Here is a 14,594-nt window from a genome sequence, read left to right on the forward strand (position 1 = left end):
AGTAGGCTTCGTGTTCCACATACATATGTGTCCATGTTGGTATATACTTATCTCTGTCTCTTTCTATTACTAGAATTTAGAATAGACTATATCGATTTGGCTTTAAATTGATTGAAATTTCTCTATATTAACATTAGCTAAATATTTGTAGTTTTTGTCTTTTGCTCTAAAGAGTAGTATTTGGATTTTGATTATAATGTTTCATATAAGTGTACTAAAAGGGCGTTTTTTTTATCCTGTGGCAACGTACAAATAAATTTGCACTACTCATAATTAGTACATATTTGTATACGTAGGTGTATTAAATATACATTTTAAGTGTAACAACATTACTGACTGACAAAATTTCTTATACAATTTAATAAGCAACAACATATACATATAAATATATTGTGCGTACGCCAGAATCGCAAAACAACGTGCCAATATTTACACATTAGAACACATATACTACATAGTTGTGTGTGGACTTATAATAAATCTCTAGGGCACTAATTTTTCATTTTACAGGCAACAAATGAGGATTTATGTACGTGATTCTAAAATTATATCTCCTTCTTGAATGCATGATGATGATAATGTTTGCAATCAAATATCGATGCTTTTTGCTGCCTTCCTATACCTCATCGTCGCTCGTCTGCGTGCAGAGGACCTGCTCCTGCCACCAGTCGTGCACCTCATAGACGGCATTTGCTTGATTGTTAAACGGCAACAGTTTGCCGCTGCCTCCAATTAGCTGACTTATCATCGCCGAGGGACTGGTCAGTGCTCCGTGATGATGCTGATGTTGATGCTGATGATGATGATGATGATCTCCAAAATTGTGCAGTGCGGCTGCAGCAGCTGCAGCGGTCGCATTAATTGTCGGATAATGAAACTGGCCAATCTCGCTGTTCAGCTGGGAAAAGAAACTGGATGACTTGTTCACCTCGCGCTGTTTACCCATCTGACCCAGTTGACCCAGCTGTGCCGCATGTGGCAGGGTGGTCATTGAATTCTTTTTACGCTGCTGACTGCTGATATGCAGTCGCTCCTTATCGCTCAGCGTGGAGCGCTGCTGTGGATCACTGGAGGTGGGCGCCAAAAACTTTCGCCCCGCCGAGCTGCCCGTCGAATCGCTGCGATTTAAGGCATATGCCCGCTTGCCCACCGTCATCACATGCCGCGCACCAGCAGCAGTTGTGTGCGAATCAGTGTGAGGCAACACCACAGCACTACTGCTGGCATCCTTTTCATCGTTTTCCGTCGAGCTAAAGGTGGGCGAGAAGGCGTCGCTAGTTGGCGGGCAAGTTCCGGCTACCGCACCACTTATTGTGCTTATGGCTGATTTGTCAATTACTCCACTGGGTGCCTTGTCCTCCTGCACATTGGGACGCATCACTAGCTGCTCATTGGTGGCGCGCAATCCAGCAATCAGCGAATTTTGTTGTTTCTGTAAGCCAATTAAAAAGTTTTAAGATTGTGCATAAGCGAAAGAAAAAACCAATCATTCATTTTAAACATACGCTTGCATTTTGTGCTCGTATCTTTTTAAGGCAGCCTTCGAGCCAGGTACGTATTGTCATCTTGGCCACTTCCTCCTCGACCAGGTACTCAAACTCCTCACGCGCCAGCAGCTCCTCTAGCTGCAGTGCCTTGCGTATGTCAACAGACCGATAGGATAGCATGCTAAAATTTATATTTTGTTAGTCTCATATTTCAAAAATAAAACAGTAACTGCCCGACCAATTAGTTGGTCGATAGAAGAATATAAGATTCGATTTGAACTACATATTGATAAAACAAAATAAGTAAATATTTATACCCAAAAAATAGACTTACTTGATCACATCATGAAATGTGACATCCTCACCGTTGTGCAGTTTGTCTAGCTCGTAGCACATATACTTGAAGAGCAGGCGATCCTTTTGCGGATCACACTCTAAACGGCCTTTCAAAAGGCGCAAAATGAATTTCACCCTACGCACCGGTATAACACCACGTTGATGTATATCGACGATATTCCAAGTGTTCTGAAAGTTACGAATGTCCGCATAAGACAATAGGGCATCCTCCTCATTTGAATAGAAGAGGGAAAAGTTCTCCATGATAATAGCTAGGTGGAGAAAGGCAATTGAAAATGATGTGTAGCAACAAATTCCACATTATGTTACTTACCCACTAGCAGGTTAAGCACAATATATGTAATTATCACATAGAATGTGCAGAAATATATTAGACTTGCTGTAAAGTTGCCGCAATCCGTTTCCCAATAATTTCCACCCAGTGTGCAGTATGGCGGCTGCACCATACAATCATGCATGATCTTATTCCAATCCTCACCAGTCACAATACGAAACAACATGGCCACACCGGTCACCGGTGATCCGAAGTTTGCTCGTCGCCCAATACCCTCCCCATATTTGACGGTTCCTATGTATGTGAGAGCAAATAGTTAATACATATGTATATTGGTTGCACAATTCTGATCGAGTGAATACTAAGTAAAATTGAATTACCAAAAAGAATGGTGCCGGCCAACGCATAAAAGAAGACCAAAAGGAACATTCCAAAGATGATGAAGAAGGATTTGCACACAGACACGCCCACCGTCAACATAAGCATCTTGAGTGTAGTGTGCTTTCCAGTGATGGTGAAGAAACGCAGAATAACCACCATAAACCCAAAGAAATACGACAAATCGTTCTGCAAGCAACGTTAAGAATGAAATATTAGAAAAATTCAAACAGACAATTGTGAAGTCAATAGTGTCTGATGTGGAGAGCAGTAACCACCCCGCCAAACTTTAAGAATGAAATGCGTATTTACTTTAATTAAACACAAGTAAAGAGAATAGAAAAGAAATAATGTGTACTAATTGTTTTTATTAGGGGCGGAAACCTTCTAGGTGTGCAATGTTCTTCAATACATACCCTGAGAAGAGTTTGTAATATAATCCAAATGACGCCAGCAACAGTTACCAGTAAATCATATCGATTGCGCCTGGACTGCCAGTAGCCTCGAGGAGTGAATGCGATGTTCTTCATAACCACCTCAATGACAAATACAAAGGTCAGCACGGCGCTAACGATAACCAGACGCTCAGTGTGTACTTCGCCTTTGATCCACTGGAAATAGAGAACTCTGAATGAAACTCAATTCGAGCCATCGTCAAAAAATATATATAACCTACAGTTATGGAGAGCAACATGCTGTTGATGAGAACAACCACAGCAATGACCCGCTTAAAAATAATATGTTGGGTTATATCGTAGGTGAAGGCACGAATCTTTCGTCCATCCGGACGCGGTGGCAGATGGAGTGGCTGAGCGATTTTAAGACGCTTCTTCAGATCACACCAACGTCGCTGATCAACGGTCAGCAATGCTGTCCCTTTATTTTCTGAATAGTTTGCAATGACCACGCCCACAAACAGAGTCAAGCCAATCATGCAGCCCAAGAATATGTAGATATGAATGTAGATGGCATGTATCTGAAATTAAGTACATATTCGTCAGTTATGCAATTAGATGAAAGTGAAAATAAAACAAAAATAAATACAATATAAAACTAAATATATTTTAAATGTTATCTTTTAGCACTGGTCTCATAAGATTATCATAAACAAAATAATTGACAAAATACTCAATTAAAATAAAATTGCATAAGAATTTGTTTTTACCGGTCCGACGGCTTTAATAAGGACATCACGCACATCCAGCCAACCCTTAAAGGAAAGCACCTCGAAAAGCGTAAGCATGGCATCACCAATATTGTCAAAGTTGAAGCGACGGGGATTGGCCCAGACCCGCGGCACTAACATGGCCGGGTAGGACTCATCTGGACCCGGTGTCAATTTCATTTTGGTGACAAAAACGCGCCGCATGAAGACACCAACACAATCCTCCCTACGCAGAATTGTCGGATCATTGCAGCGTGCCAGACGACCTCCATACAGCTGTACGCCATAGCTGGCGAAAATGAACATGAGCAGAATCAGCAGCGTGGATACCAATAAGATCTCCTTGAAGCCACGACACAGCTCGTAGACCACCTTTCGCATGTGCGGCACCAGAGTAAAGATTCTCAGTGGACGCACGCATCGCAAAATCATCAGCAGCTGGGCAGCTGAATTAGTTGGTATATTGTGTGGCATCCAGCAGAGAAACGACGTGGAGACAACATATATGAATACGTCAAGCGCTGCGGCCACATCCTTAATGTATGCCTTGGGTGTGAAGAACAAACCATCAGCCAGAATTTTCATTGCTAGCTCCAGGCTCATGAATATGACAAAACCGTATTCAGCTATTTGCAGCGTCGGATGATCCATTAACCGATAATTGGGTGTCTCAAACATCATGGATATGCATGAGAGTGTTGTGGCAAATATCATTACCCAGTCTAGATAGGTGACCAGCCCAAGAAAGTTACTGAGAAAATTATGAAATGAGAGGCATTGAGAATCTGGTAAAAATGTTGTTCATCAATTGCAACTCACTGCAAACTCTTATACTGCACTTTGCGCTCCTTGCCGGTCAATGGATCCTTGAGTCTCGCATCGTAGCGTGCATGCACGATCTTCTGGCAAATTTTGCGAAAGCGACTCTCGCGCGGCACCAAAAACAATGGCGTATCGAAGAACGGATGATTCTCGCGCAGATCCTCCTCACGCTGATTGCGTCGCATCTCGGCTTGCTGGCGCTTCGCCTGTAGCAGCTTGATATCCAGGTCGTGAGGTCTGGCCCGGCCAGAGTTGGCGCGTGGGGCAGCCGCAATATCACCGTTCTCCATCAGATGCTCATAGGTCTGCTTCAGCTTAATGGAGCCAGAGCGCACGCTGCGACGAATTGAGCGGGATCCAAATCTGTGAATTGGTAGCGTACACACATCAAACGAATCATGCCGCCAATGGGCAAAAGGCGCTTACTTCTTCTGATCGACCCTCCATGGCTTCGAGTGTGTGATAGTGCCTTGCGATTTGAGGCCACCCTTAGTGCCTACCACGGGTAGCATGGCCGAGTCACCCAGCATTAGGCGCTGATTATTGCTGTCGCTGCGATAAATAAACAATCAATAAATATCTTACAGTCTTCTTTATAAACATATCAAACAATTGGCTATGAGTTGTGGCTAAAGCAAAGACTAAATGAGGGGAGTAATCGAATATGATGGGTATTTACTTGATTATGTGAGTGATGGCCAACTTTCGAAGGCTGCTTCCAGCGGCTCGAACCTTTGCCGTTTTGTTCATGATGCGTACAGGTTTCTGTTTGCGAAAGACAACATTTGATTCCCAGCACTCGGACATCGGACGTTTGCAGTTCTCGACCAATGATGGGTCATCCGTTTCCAGTTCAATTACAAAATGCTTCATGAAACTCTCACGCACCTTGGGCAGCATAAAATCATTGGGAATACGATGAAGAATTGTCATTTGTGGCGAATCGGGGAATTTTTCAAAAATTCTCAAACGAAATGGCAGAGTCTCCTTGATTTCGGCGCTTTGCTCACGAAACTTGAGCTGCTTCAGTTTCTTGATGTCCTCGTCCAACTCCAGATTGTCCAAAATGACCGCAACGAAAAGACTGAGCACGATGAGCGTCACAAACAGATGGTAGAGTATAAAATAGACAGCTACTAGCGGCGTCAATGTTTTGCTCGTGCGTATCATTGTCTCATCCATGACCTCAACCCACGCCTCTTGCGTGAGGATCTGGAACATGCTCATGAACGCCTCCGGAAACGACTCGAACTTGGTGAAGTCGCACAGAAAACAGAACAACTGCATCGAAATGCTCGAGCTAATGATTAGCAAGCACATGGTAAAGATGATTAGCGAGCCCAACTTCTTGCCGGGTCCAAAAATCTTATACACAAAACCCTCAAGCATGGGCGAGGCCTTTATCAGCCGCACCACCCTCAGCACTTGAAAGTATGTCAATCCAGACAAATAGAACATAGGAACTATGTGGAGCGTTGTGCCCGCGGCGAGAAGCAGCTCAAATTTGTGTATGGAATGCTTATAGTAGCCACGCCAGCCCAAACAGTAGATCTTAAACAGTGTCTCGAGATCCAGCAGACACGTGAACACAACCTCAATGTAATAATATCTCTCATAGAATACATGCCGTGGTCGACCGTCGTGTTTAAATGCCATCGTTGCCGTCACAATCCCATTGGCCAGGATCACCGTCATGACCAGCATTCGAAAGTATGGCGAGCGTAAAATGGCATGGCATGTCTCTGGCGCCAATCCGCCATGCTTATTGTCATCGATGGTGACCAGCCGCCAGCCGGAATCGTTGCCGCTGAGTATTTGAGAGGCCGCCGTCTTTTGTATATGACCCCTTGCGCCCCACATCTGTTGGAACTGCACGCGTATCTCGTTGAAGGTCTCTGTGATTACAGCTATGAACACGTTCTTCACCAGCCAGGCCAGAAAGAATATCATGGTGCTGAAGTAGAAGGCGGCTCGCCATGCCGGCAGTGAGTCAATTGCGCGATACATAATAAATACCCAGCCTTCCTGGGAGGCAGCCTGATATACCGTAAAAATACTAGTTGCAATATCCTCAAAGCCATTGAAGCCAATCACATAACTGCTTAGAAAGTCCATCTTCATGCAGCGCATTCCCGGCGAACACTGGTATCCAGAGTCCGGATCCATTGAGCAGAATGTGTCCGGTATCGCGAGTGAGTTTATTGTGAGTACCCTGATGAAAGAGCATGCACGATTGGTTCAATATATTAAAAATTCCAATGAAATTCAATTTACACCAATTTAATTTGTTATTTATTTTAAAGCCAATGTAAATAGGTTCAATAAAGACTTAATCATACTTACGGCAGGCCGTTTTCATCATATTTTGTATTATTCATGACACAGTGATTCTTGAGCTCTCCAAAGAATTGCACACCGAGCAAGCCATATAGCGACATGAAGAACAAAAAAAATAGCGTCACATTATAGATTTGCTGGCTCGAGCGTCTGAATGAAAGCAGATAAAAATAATGCACATGCTATCAGTCACAGTCACAGTGTTGATTGATAAAAGTTCACCACCTACTTGAAAATTTGATTGATGCGGCTTTTGGGCATACTGAACTTTAGAAAAACACGTAGAAATCGTATCATAATAAGTGGACGCGGTGCCCTCATAATGGATAGATACGAGAATCTGCCGGAGAAGAATGCAAAATCAATTATATAAACAGCCAGTTAAGCTGGTAAAGTGAATACTTACTTCGGTACTATTTCCAGCACTTCAAAAATTTGCAGTATGATGGAGACCCAGAGAAAACTAACCATGGAGGCATCAAACTGACACCAATGATCCTTTAAATAAGGCACTTCGCCCTATGCCAGTAATGAATGGGTATAAGTACTTTGAAGGCTGCAACCAACTGTAACTGTAACTGTAACTGTAACTCACATTTAGAACGCCACGAATATGCATTTTGGCAATCATCTCGGCCGTAAAGAGGAACGTCACCGCCGTATCCGATACAAAGGTGATGTACTGCAACGACGGATGACGCTCAAACGTCTTCGGCGTATTCAGCGAAACGGACGCCAGCGAGACAAGTGCGCAAAGGCGCATCAGACGACGCACCCAGAGTTTATTCACCCATTCTATGTCGGCGCTTTCGTTGAGCGATTCCTCTGGCCCGTAATCGGCTAGAAAGGGCTCGCCACCCTTAAGGCTTTGTTTGCGGCCCAGCATAATTTTATTGCCGATACCAGTGGCGATGCCCAGTCCAATTGGCGGCACACCCGTAATGGCAGCGCTGCCCACCGTACTGCTGATACCGCCGCATATGCCCATGCCAGCGGAAGCGGCACCACCGCCCAATCCTCCGATGCCACCCAGCAGATTGAGGCCACCACCCACGGGGCAAGGCGGCCCGCCCGCTCCATTGTTGTGGGCATTGCTCGCGGCTGTCGACGTGGCTGTCGGTGGTGGTGCTGCTGCTATCGATGATCCTCCAGCCGGAGGATGCATGCCGTAGGCAGTGCTGCTACCGCCACCACTGCCGCTGCCCGAGTTCACAATGGTTGTCGGACTATTGAGGGCGCTGGACGCATCTTGACGTGTGCCCAAACCGTTGCCAGGACTGCTGCCCGGCGATGGATTGAAGGTGAAGTGACTGAGCTGCTGCTGCGAATGCTGCTGGGAGCTGCGCAGATGCGAGTGCTGTGAATGCTGGTGAGGATGGTGGGATGATGGCAGGGAGTGCTGATGCTGCTGTGGTGTTAAGCTGTTGCCGCTGGAGGAACTGGTGCTGGCCGTCGCCGGTGTTGTGATGCCGCTGGCTGAATGAAAGCTGCCGCCGCCGCCTCCCGTGCGTTTATTTCTAGCAGCTGCACCCAAGCGACGAATCTGTAAGCGGTCAATCATTCAAACAGCGCATCCTGCTCCTGTCCCGTGACCGTTGTTAAGTGCAGTGGGCCACCAATGACTCCTACTGGACTGTGCTCCTGTTCCTGTTCCTGTTTCTGTTTCTGTTTTATTTATTTATGATTTATTAATTATTATGATATTTTCATTTTGAGCGAGACAACAACTAGATTGGCCACATTCTGTCATAATTTACATATGTATGTATGTACGTTCGAAAACATTTTGACGAACCGTGCACAACATTTGCAACCCCCAATAATGGGACATGAGAGAAGGACACGCACAAATACATACATAAGTGTGTACATATATATTATGCTTATGTATGTACACGCATATACATACATACATACATACACAAGTAAATATCTACATAGCATACTTATGCTTACATACTTTTCGATTTTGGCCAAGTTCGCGCGTATCCTATCCCTATCACAAAGACCCATTTAGGAGGCGTTTCAGGTTGGGTGCATAATGCTTAATATATATATTTACTTAATATATATATTTATATATACATATATATATATATATATATGTATATGTCAACAACAATAAACTGAATGCAACTTCTTTGCAAACAACAAATTTAACGACAACAATTACAGGCAATACAACACTTTCCTTACATTCTATGCCAAAAACAATAGCAACGAAAATTTAAACAAAAACAGTTGCACTTTTGTACGGAAATCACGCGCTGCTGAGAACAGCAAAACGACGAATGCAAAGATATACTAAACGAACGGGTGGGCCACTCCGACAATCGGGCAGGCGAACAGTCGAGCAGGCTGGCAGTCGGGCAGTGTCTTGCCTAGCTTTAGTCAGCCAAATATCTGACAGCTGCCATTCTGTCAGATACCAAGCGGGTGTTGAGGATGGCGTTTGCGCAGTGAAACACCGGAAAAAATAACTTTTACGTCTGCTTGAATATTGATTGAAACGAATTTCAAAATGTAGATTGCTTGTTCAGAGAACACTTCTTGAATGTATCCAATATTAATTTAAAATATGACTAGCTGTACAAACCGTTGGCAAATTATTAAAAATCTTATCATAATTTTTATTTGATTGGTTCTTGTGATTGAAAAAGCTTCAGCGTTTCTCGCAGTGCAGCAATGGGTCGATGACAACAGTAGCAGCGTGACAGCAGAAAGTGCAAAGTGGAGCGCGTTTGAGTTTCCATTCAGCATTGGCTAAATCTAAACAAAAATGGGCGCTTCGGCCTCGTCTAAGAAATCGTCTAGTCTAAGCTATCCCGGCCATGATGATCCGGCATACCGCAAATGCCAGGAATTGAAGGCAAGTCCCGTACACCTCATTTACATAACCTATACATGTACCAGTGCTGCTTACAATAGTGTAAACAATGCAGATGGAACGCTGGATACAGATGCACTATCAAATCAAGCAACGGGAACAGGCCCTGGCCATTGCCCAGCATCGAGAACTCTTCTACTGGATGAGCGGCTTCTACCTGACCGCTCTGTATGGCTGTGCCAGCTACTACCAGCGGGTGAAGCGTGCCACAGTTTTGGCACCGCTGCTGCCACTCACATTTGTCATGGGATACTATACGGACTGGGCCTATGGCAGCAAACTGCATCGCATTCAGGGTGAATACTAAAACTATCAAATAACATCGTTAAAATTCAAAGAAATCAATTTACTGCACTTATCACAGCCGAAGCGAATATGATAATGGAGCACGAGGAGGATCTGTTGCATTGGCCAGGTGGACTACCCACCGTTGCTGGCATTGATGAGGCTCGCGTCGAAGTTGAAATGGAAAAGAAAATGCATCCGCATCACATGTAGATATCGCTACTAAATGCTCATAGTTATTGCTCATTCAAAACATAATTCACCATACATCGATAATGCAGAAATATATACGATAAGTTTGCATTCAGTAGCATTCATAATTTTGAGCAATAATTATTAATCCATACACTTAGACTTTTGCTACTGTTGCAGACTGCCATCATAAGATTCATAAGTACTTTTTACACTAACTAAATATACATGCAGAAAACTGCTAGTGCTTATTTATTTATGCAGATCGAACGCTTGTGCTGTTCACATACATACATATATTGCCACTTATGTATAACCGATCAAGCTAAACAAAAAGTTGTTTAAACATTTTTAAAACACATATAGCTTTCTTTGTAAATGACTCTTGGACTCTTTCAAACTCTTATGCGTCTGTGTGTTTCAATTCCACAAAAAATTTGTCAAGACAATACTCCTTATATTATACGTATAGGTTTTTATTGAAATATATATGTACTTATAAATGTATGTATGTATAGAAACCGAGAAACTGTAGCCTAGGGCATCTAATAAATAAATTGCTCCCCAGTTTCAATAATGGTTCCAATTCTAGTTCCCATTTATGTTATTCCATCCCATATTCCACGGTCCACAATCCACAACCGAGTCCTAGTAGTGCACATGGGCATCGTCTAGCAGGCTTTCCTCGATCAGTGCTTGGTTATCCTTCTTGTAGTTCGCCTCACAGAACTCAGCGATGCGGACACAGGCCTCCTCGATCATGTTGCGTGGTACCGTGAGCACAATGCGCACATATCCCGGAAATTCGAAGCAACTGCCGGGCAGACAAAACACACTCTGCTCGTTGACCAACTCCTGCACAAAGTGTGTGTCATCCTTAAAGGCCGGAAAACGCTCGATGCAGACACCAACCATCATGTACATGGCTCCGTTGGGCATTACGGGTTTCAGTCCCAGCACCGGCTTAAGCAAATTGTAGGCGAGTTGAGCATTTGACTAAGGGCACAAGCAGTAGCATAAATAAGTGACATTCTTTAACGGATGAGAGCTAGACATGATCACTTACATAGAGCACATCGATCACTCCGTCAAAGTAGCTCTGTGGCGTTTTGGTAAGTATATCAGAAAGTGCGCCCTGAATGATCGTATTGCTGCCAAGGATGCGTCCACACATGTTCTTGAGCCCGGACTTGGCAGTTCCCAGACGTTGCTGATCATCGTGCACGATAATCCAACCCATACGCCAGCCAGGTACCAGAAAACGTTTGGTCAGCCCGCCACAGGACAGCACAGGCACCTCCCGCGTCAGACTGCTGACCGCCACGTGTCGCGAGCCTGGGAACACAAAGTGTTCATATATCTAAGACACAAAGAAAGAAAATATCCAAATAGCCAGAATTAATATACAGATTAATATACACATTTCAGAAAGCAGCCTATAGGTTCAATTCTCGAACGAATCTCTGAAATCACACACATTTACATAGGTGAACATGGGTGTCTAGGTTTAATTCTCACTCACCTCATCGGCAATGATGGGCAGATAATGGCGCTCGCAAATGTTAACTAGTTCCTGCAGATGGGCTTTGTCGAAGACGCTGCCACACGGATTGCTTGGATTGTTGATTAGCAATGCGGCCGTATTCTCATCGATGAGACTCTCCAGCTGGACAAGATCAGCGCGCCACTGCTGCTCCGGCAACAGGTCATAGTAGCGCACCTCAATGTTCAAGCCCTCGGCAAGTGTATAGTACAAACAGAAGCCTGGCCGCGGCACGAGCACGTTCTGGCCGCGATCGGCCAACGCCAATATGCAATACTCGAGTGCCGAGGAGCAGCCGCTGCAGAGCATGATATCACTTGGATCGATCACCCCATTCGGCCGTTGATGAGCACTATACTTGGCCACCGCCTGACGCGACGCCTCGTGCCCCTGAGTATGGGCATAGCCATTGAACTTGCCGCTCTCCAGGGATTTCATCACCGCCTTCATCGTTTCATCGGCGGCCTTCAGATTACCAAATGTGGTGGGATCGCCTGTGGATCAGATAATAGCACCTTTATCAAGTTATAGAATAACAGTGCAGAAAGAAAGCCTCACATTTTCTCAAACTTTATTCATACTGGCTGTCAATTAAATTCTGAAATATCTTTAAAAAGTTTTGTGGTTAAATTCACTTTTCCATATTTATGTACATTTCAAAGGAAAAGGATTTGATTAATTGGTTTAGTTGTTAATGTAATGCCAAAGTACATTAAAAACAATACAATCAATCATTTCATTTTTATAGAGTTCATTATATCTTGTTTCATTATCTTTTCATTGACTCTCCATTTTTTCGAAATCGATTCAATATATTGAACACCTTAGCTTAAATCTGTTGTTAAATTACTAATTATTTAAATTGCCCGTGCTATTTTCTGTCTCCCTCTCTTACCCAATTTGTCGTATTAATCCCGGTTTTGTTTTAAATTAGAATTTAGACATAAAAATTATTTAAACCAATATCTAGTCGTGTGTGTGTGTATGTGTGCGCGTGTTTATATGTGTATAAGTATATATACATATCCTCACATATCTATATACTTTCCACAATCCAGTCCTAAACTCGTTCGACACATTTGCCAAGTTTCCGCCTCGTTGAATCCCATGTGGGAGATATTGGAGCGGGGGGCGTGACTGTGATAACTATACCTGTAATATACCGGCTACATTTTGAATTCTAATCAAATTCGATTCTGGATCTTGCTACTCAATTCTCCAAACAGGTGAAACTACATTTTATGCAAATGCATCAAAAACGAGCGTGCGCCGTGACAAAAACAATAACAATATGTAACAACAACTGTCCAGACCTCGGATTCAGAGCTTATACATACAAACATCGGCCCATCTGGCAATATTAAATAAATTAATTCGAGAATCGCTAGTCACATAAATGCATATTAATATAAAATTGTTTTTCTCAAGATAGTAGCAGTATTTGCAAAAACAATCCGGTGCTTGCAACCTCAACTGATTGGTTGAGTTTTTGTATATGCTTGTGTGGACCATATACAAATTATATACTTTATATGCATATATGTATTTGGACATTGCAAATATCGGACAGAGAAGCGGCTCCAAAAGAAATGAATTCATGTCGCCGATTTAAGCAAACAAGTTTCAGCATTTTAACGTTAAAAAATAAACGGCAAATATCACAACTTTATATTAAAACAAGCAAGAACTGATTTCTTTGTCTCGCCGAAGATAACACACGCTTGCAGACTGATATCCATGTGCTCACTTTGATTCACTCAATTGAATTATTAATTTCGAAATTAATTAAAAGCAACTCGATCGAATAACATATAACAATGTATTACATATTTTATTTAAATTTTAAATTCCCTGCGCATGCGCATATTTTTAGCTCTGCAAAGAATTCGAAATGTTCTGGAAAGGGGCTCAAAAATCAACCAATAAGATTCAAGCACGACTTAAACGGAATGGGCTCATCTGGCAACCGAATAAACACACATTTCTACCTAACATAAATGAGCCAGGATGAATTTGGGACATCAAATAAAAATACATATTTGAATGTACATATCTAAACTAACTAAACTAAATAACTAAAATTGAAGACATAATGTCATTCTTATAAGAAAAAAGAACTCCTTAATGGGTATGTTGAACATTTACTTACTAGCTAATTACTCACCTATGGACAACGGTATCATGGGCTTCTGTGGATTCGGATTAATCTTCAGCGATTCGACAATATTACGAATGCGATTGTGCGTATTGAGGGACAGTGAGGAACCTTTAATCTGCCATCCCGCTCTGCTCCGAGCCGGCACAGCAACATCCTGGGGAATTGTTTGAGTCTCCAGTTGCAGCAGGGTGAGTGCCTCGTCCACAACCTCAACGTCGTCAGGAACTGTTGCCGGGGAGCCGCTTGGGCTACTGCGGCTGCTCTGAAACTTGTAGCCTTCGTTGGCAACACTACTGGGCATTATCACCAGGCAGGCGTTCAAAAATGTCCACGCACAAAACAAAGAAAAAAAAATATATGGCAAGAGAAAACTCAAAATCCAATTAGTCGATTGCCAGGGCGTTAAACGATATCCGAGCTCCCAAATTCAAATGAATGTAAAGTTAGTGTCCTGTTTGTCATTCCAGACTAGCATTAGAGATGCAAGAGATTTGGGGTGGGGTTTTAGATTTTTAACGTAGGAGGCGTGGCTATCAAGGTATATTAGGTCGCTGCGACAACACTGACTTACTTGGCTGATCTCTTGGTGCTTTTATCGGTTCTGGCTGCGTCGCTTGGCCGCTTTATAATCATAATGATTTGATATAAATACGATATTGTAAGACATACATATATATATATATATACAAACATGTATATATGGCACACA

At 43.1% G+C, this 14,594-nt stretch overlaps 3 protein-coding genes across 5 annotated transcripts; 1 reads left to right on the forward strand and 2 right to left on the reverse strand.

The window, feature by feature from the left end:
• Positions 1-275: 275 nt before the first annotated feature.
• LOC6564772 (sodium leak channel non-selective protein) lies at positions 276-8,843 on the reverse strand. Of its 3 annotated transcripts, none has more exons than XM_001991896.3 (16): positions 8,781-8,843; positions 7,416-8,485; positions 7,227-7,339; positions 7,050-7,160; positions 6,827-6,970; positions 5,163-6,695; positions 4,910-5,035; positions 4,481-4,846; positions 3,662-4,412; positions 3,173-3,472; positions 2,913-3,107; positions 2,499-2,685; positions 2,158-2,412; positions 1,822-2,095; positions 1,506-1,668; positions 276-1,432 (listed from the first exon to the last, which is right to left on the reverse strand). In XM_001991896.3, exons 2-16 carry the CDS (start codon positions 8,379-8,381, stop codon positions 617-619), a joined length of 6,300 nt encoding a protein of 2,099 aa, XP_001991932.1. In that variant the 5' UTR covers positions 8,382-8,485; positions 8,781-8,843; the 3' UTR covers positions 276-616. The 3 variants fall into 3 exon arrangements, with proteins under 3 accessions (XP_001991932.1, XP_043072146.1, XP_032594221.1); XM_043216211.1 differs by having other exon boundaries at positions 4,481-4,819; positions 8,777-8,833; XM_032738330.1 differs by having other exon boundaries at positions 8,777-8,828.
• A 346-nt stretch (positions 8,844-9,189) lies between these two features.
• On the forward strand, positions 9,190-10,775 carry LOC6564771 (plasminogen receptor (KT)). The gene is made up of 3 exons (XM_032738224.1): positions 9,190-9,689; positions 9,763-10,003; positions 10,072-10,775. Exons 1-3 carry the CDS (start codon positions 9,600-9,602, stop codon positions 10,203-10,205), a joined length of 465 nt encoding a protein of 154 aa, XP_032594115.1. The 5' UTR covers positions 9,190-9,599; the 3' UTR covers positions 10,206-10,775.
• On the reverse strand, positions 10,410-14,449 carry LOC6565062 (tyrosine aminotransferase). Its single transcript, XM_001991894.2, has 4 exons — positions 13,892-14,449; positions 11,707-12,221; positions 11,251-11,544; positions 10,410-11,180 (listed from the first exon to the last, which is right to left on the reverse strand). Exons 1-4 carry the CDS (start codon positions 14,184-14,186, stop codon positions 10,833-10,835), a joined length of 1,452 nt encoding a protein of 483 aa, XP_001991930.1. The 5' UTR covers positions 14,187-14,449; the 3' UTR covers positions 10,410-10,832.
• Between the last annotated feature and the right edge of the window lie 145 nt (positions 14,450-14,594).

This window comes from Drosophila grimshawi, unplaced genomic scaffold (genome assembly GCF_018153295.1).
Source record: "Drosophila grimshawi isolate 15287-2541.00 unplaced genomic scaffold, ASM1815329v1 contig_848, whole genome shotgun sequence".
NCBI classification, from domain to species: Eukaryota; Metazoa; Arthropoda; class Insecta; order Diptera; family Drosophilidae; genus Drosophila; species Drosophila grimshawi.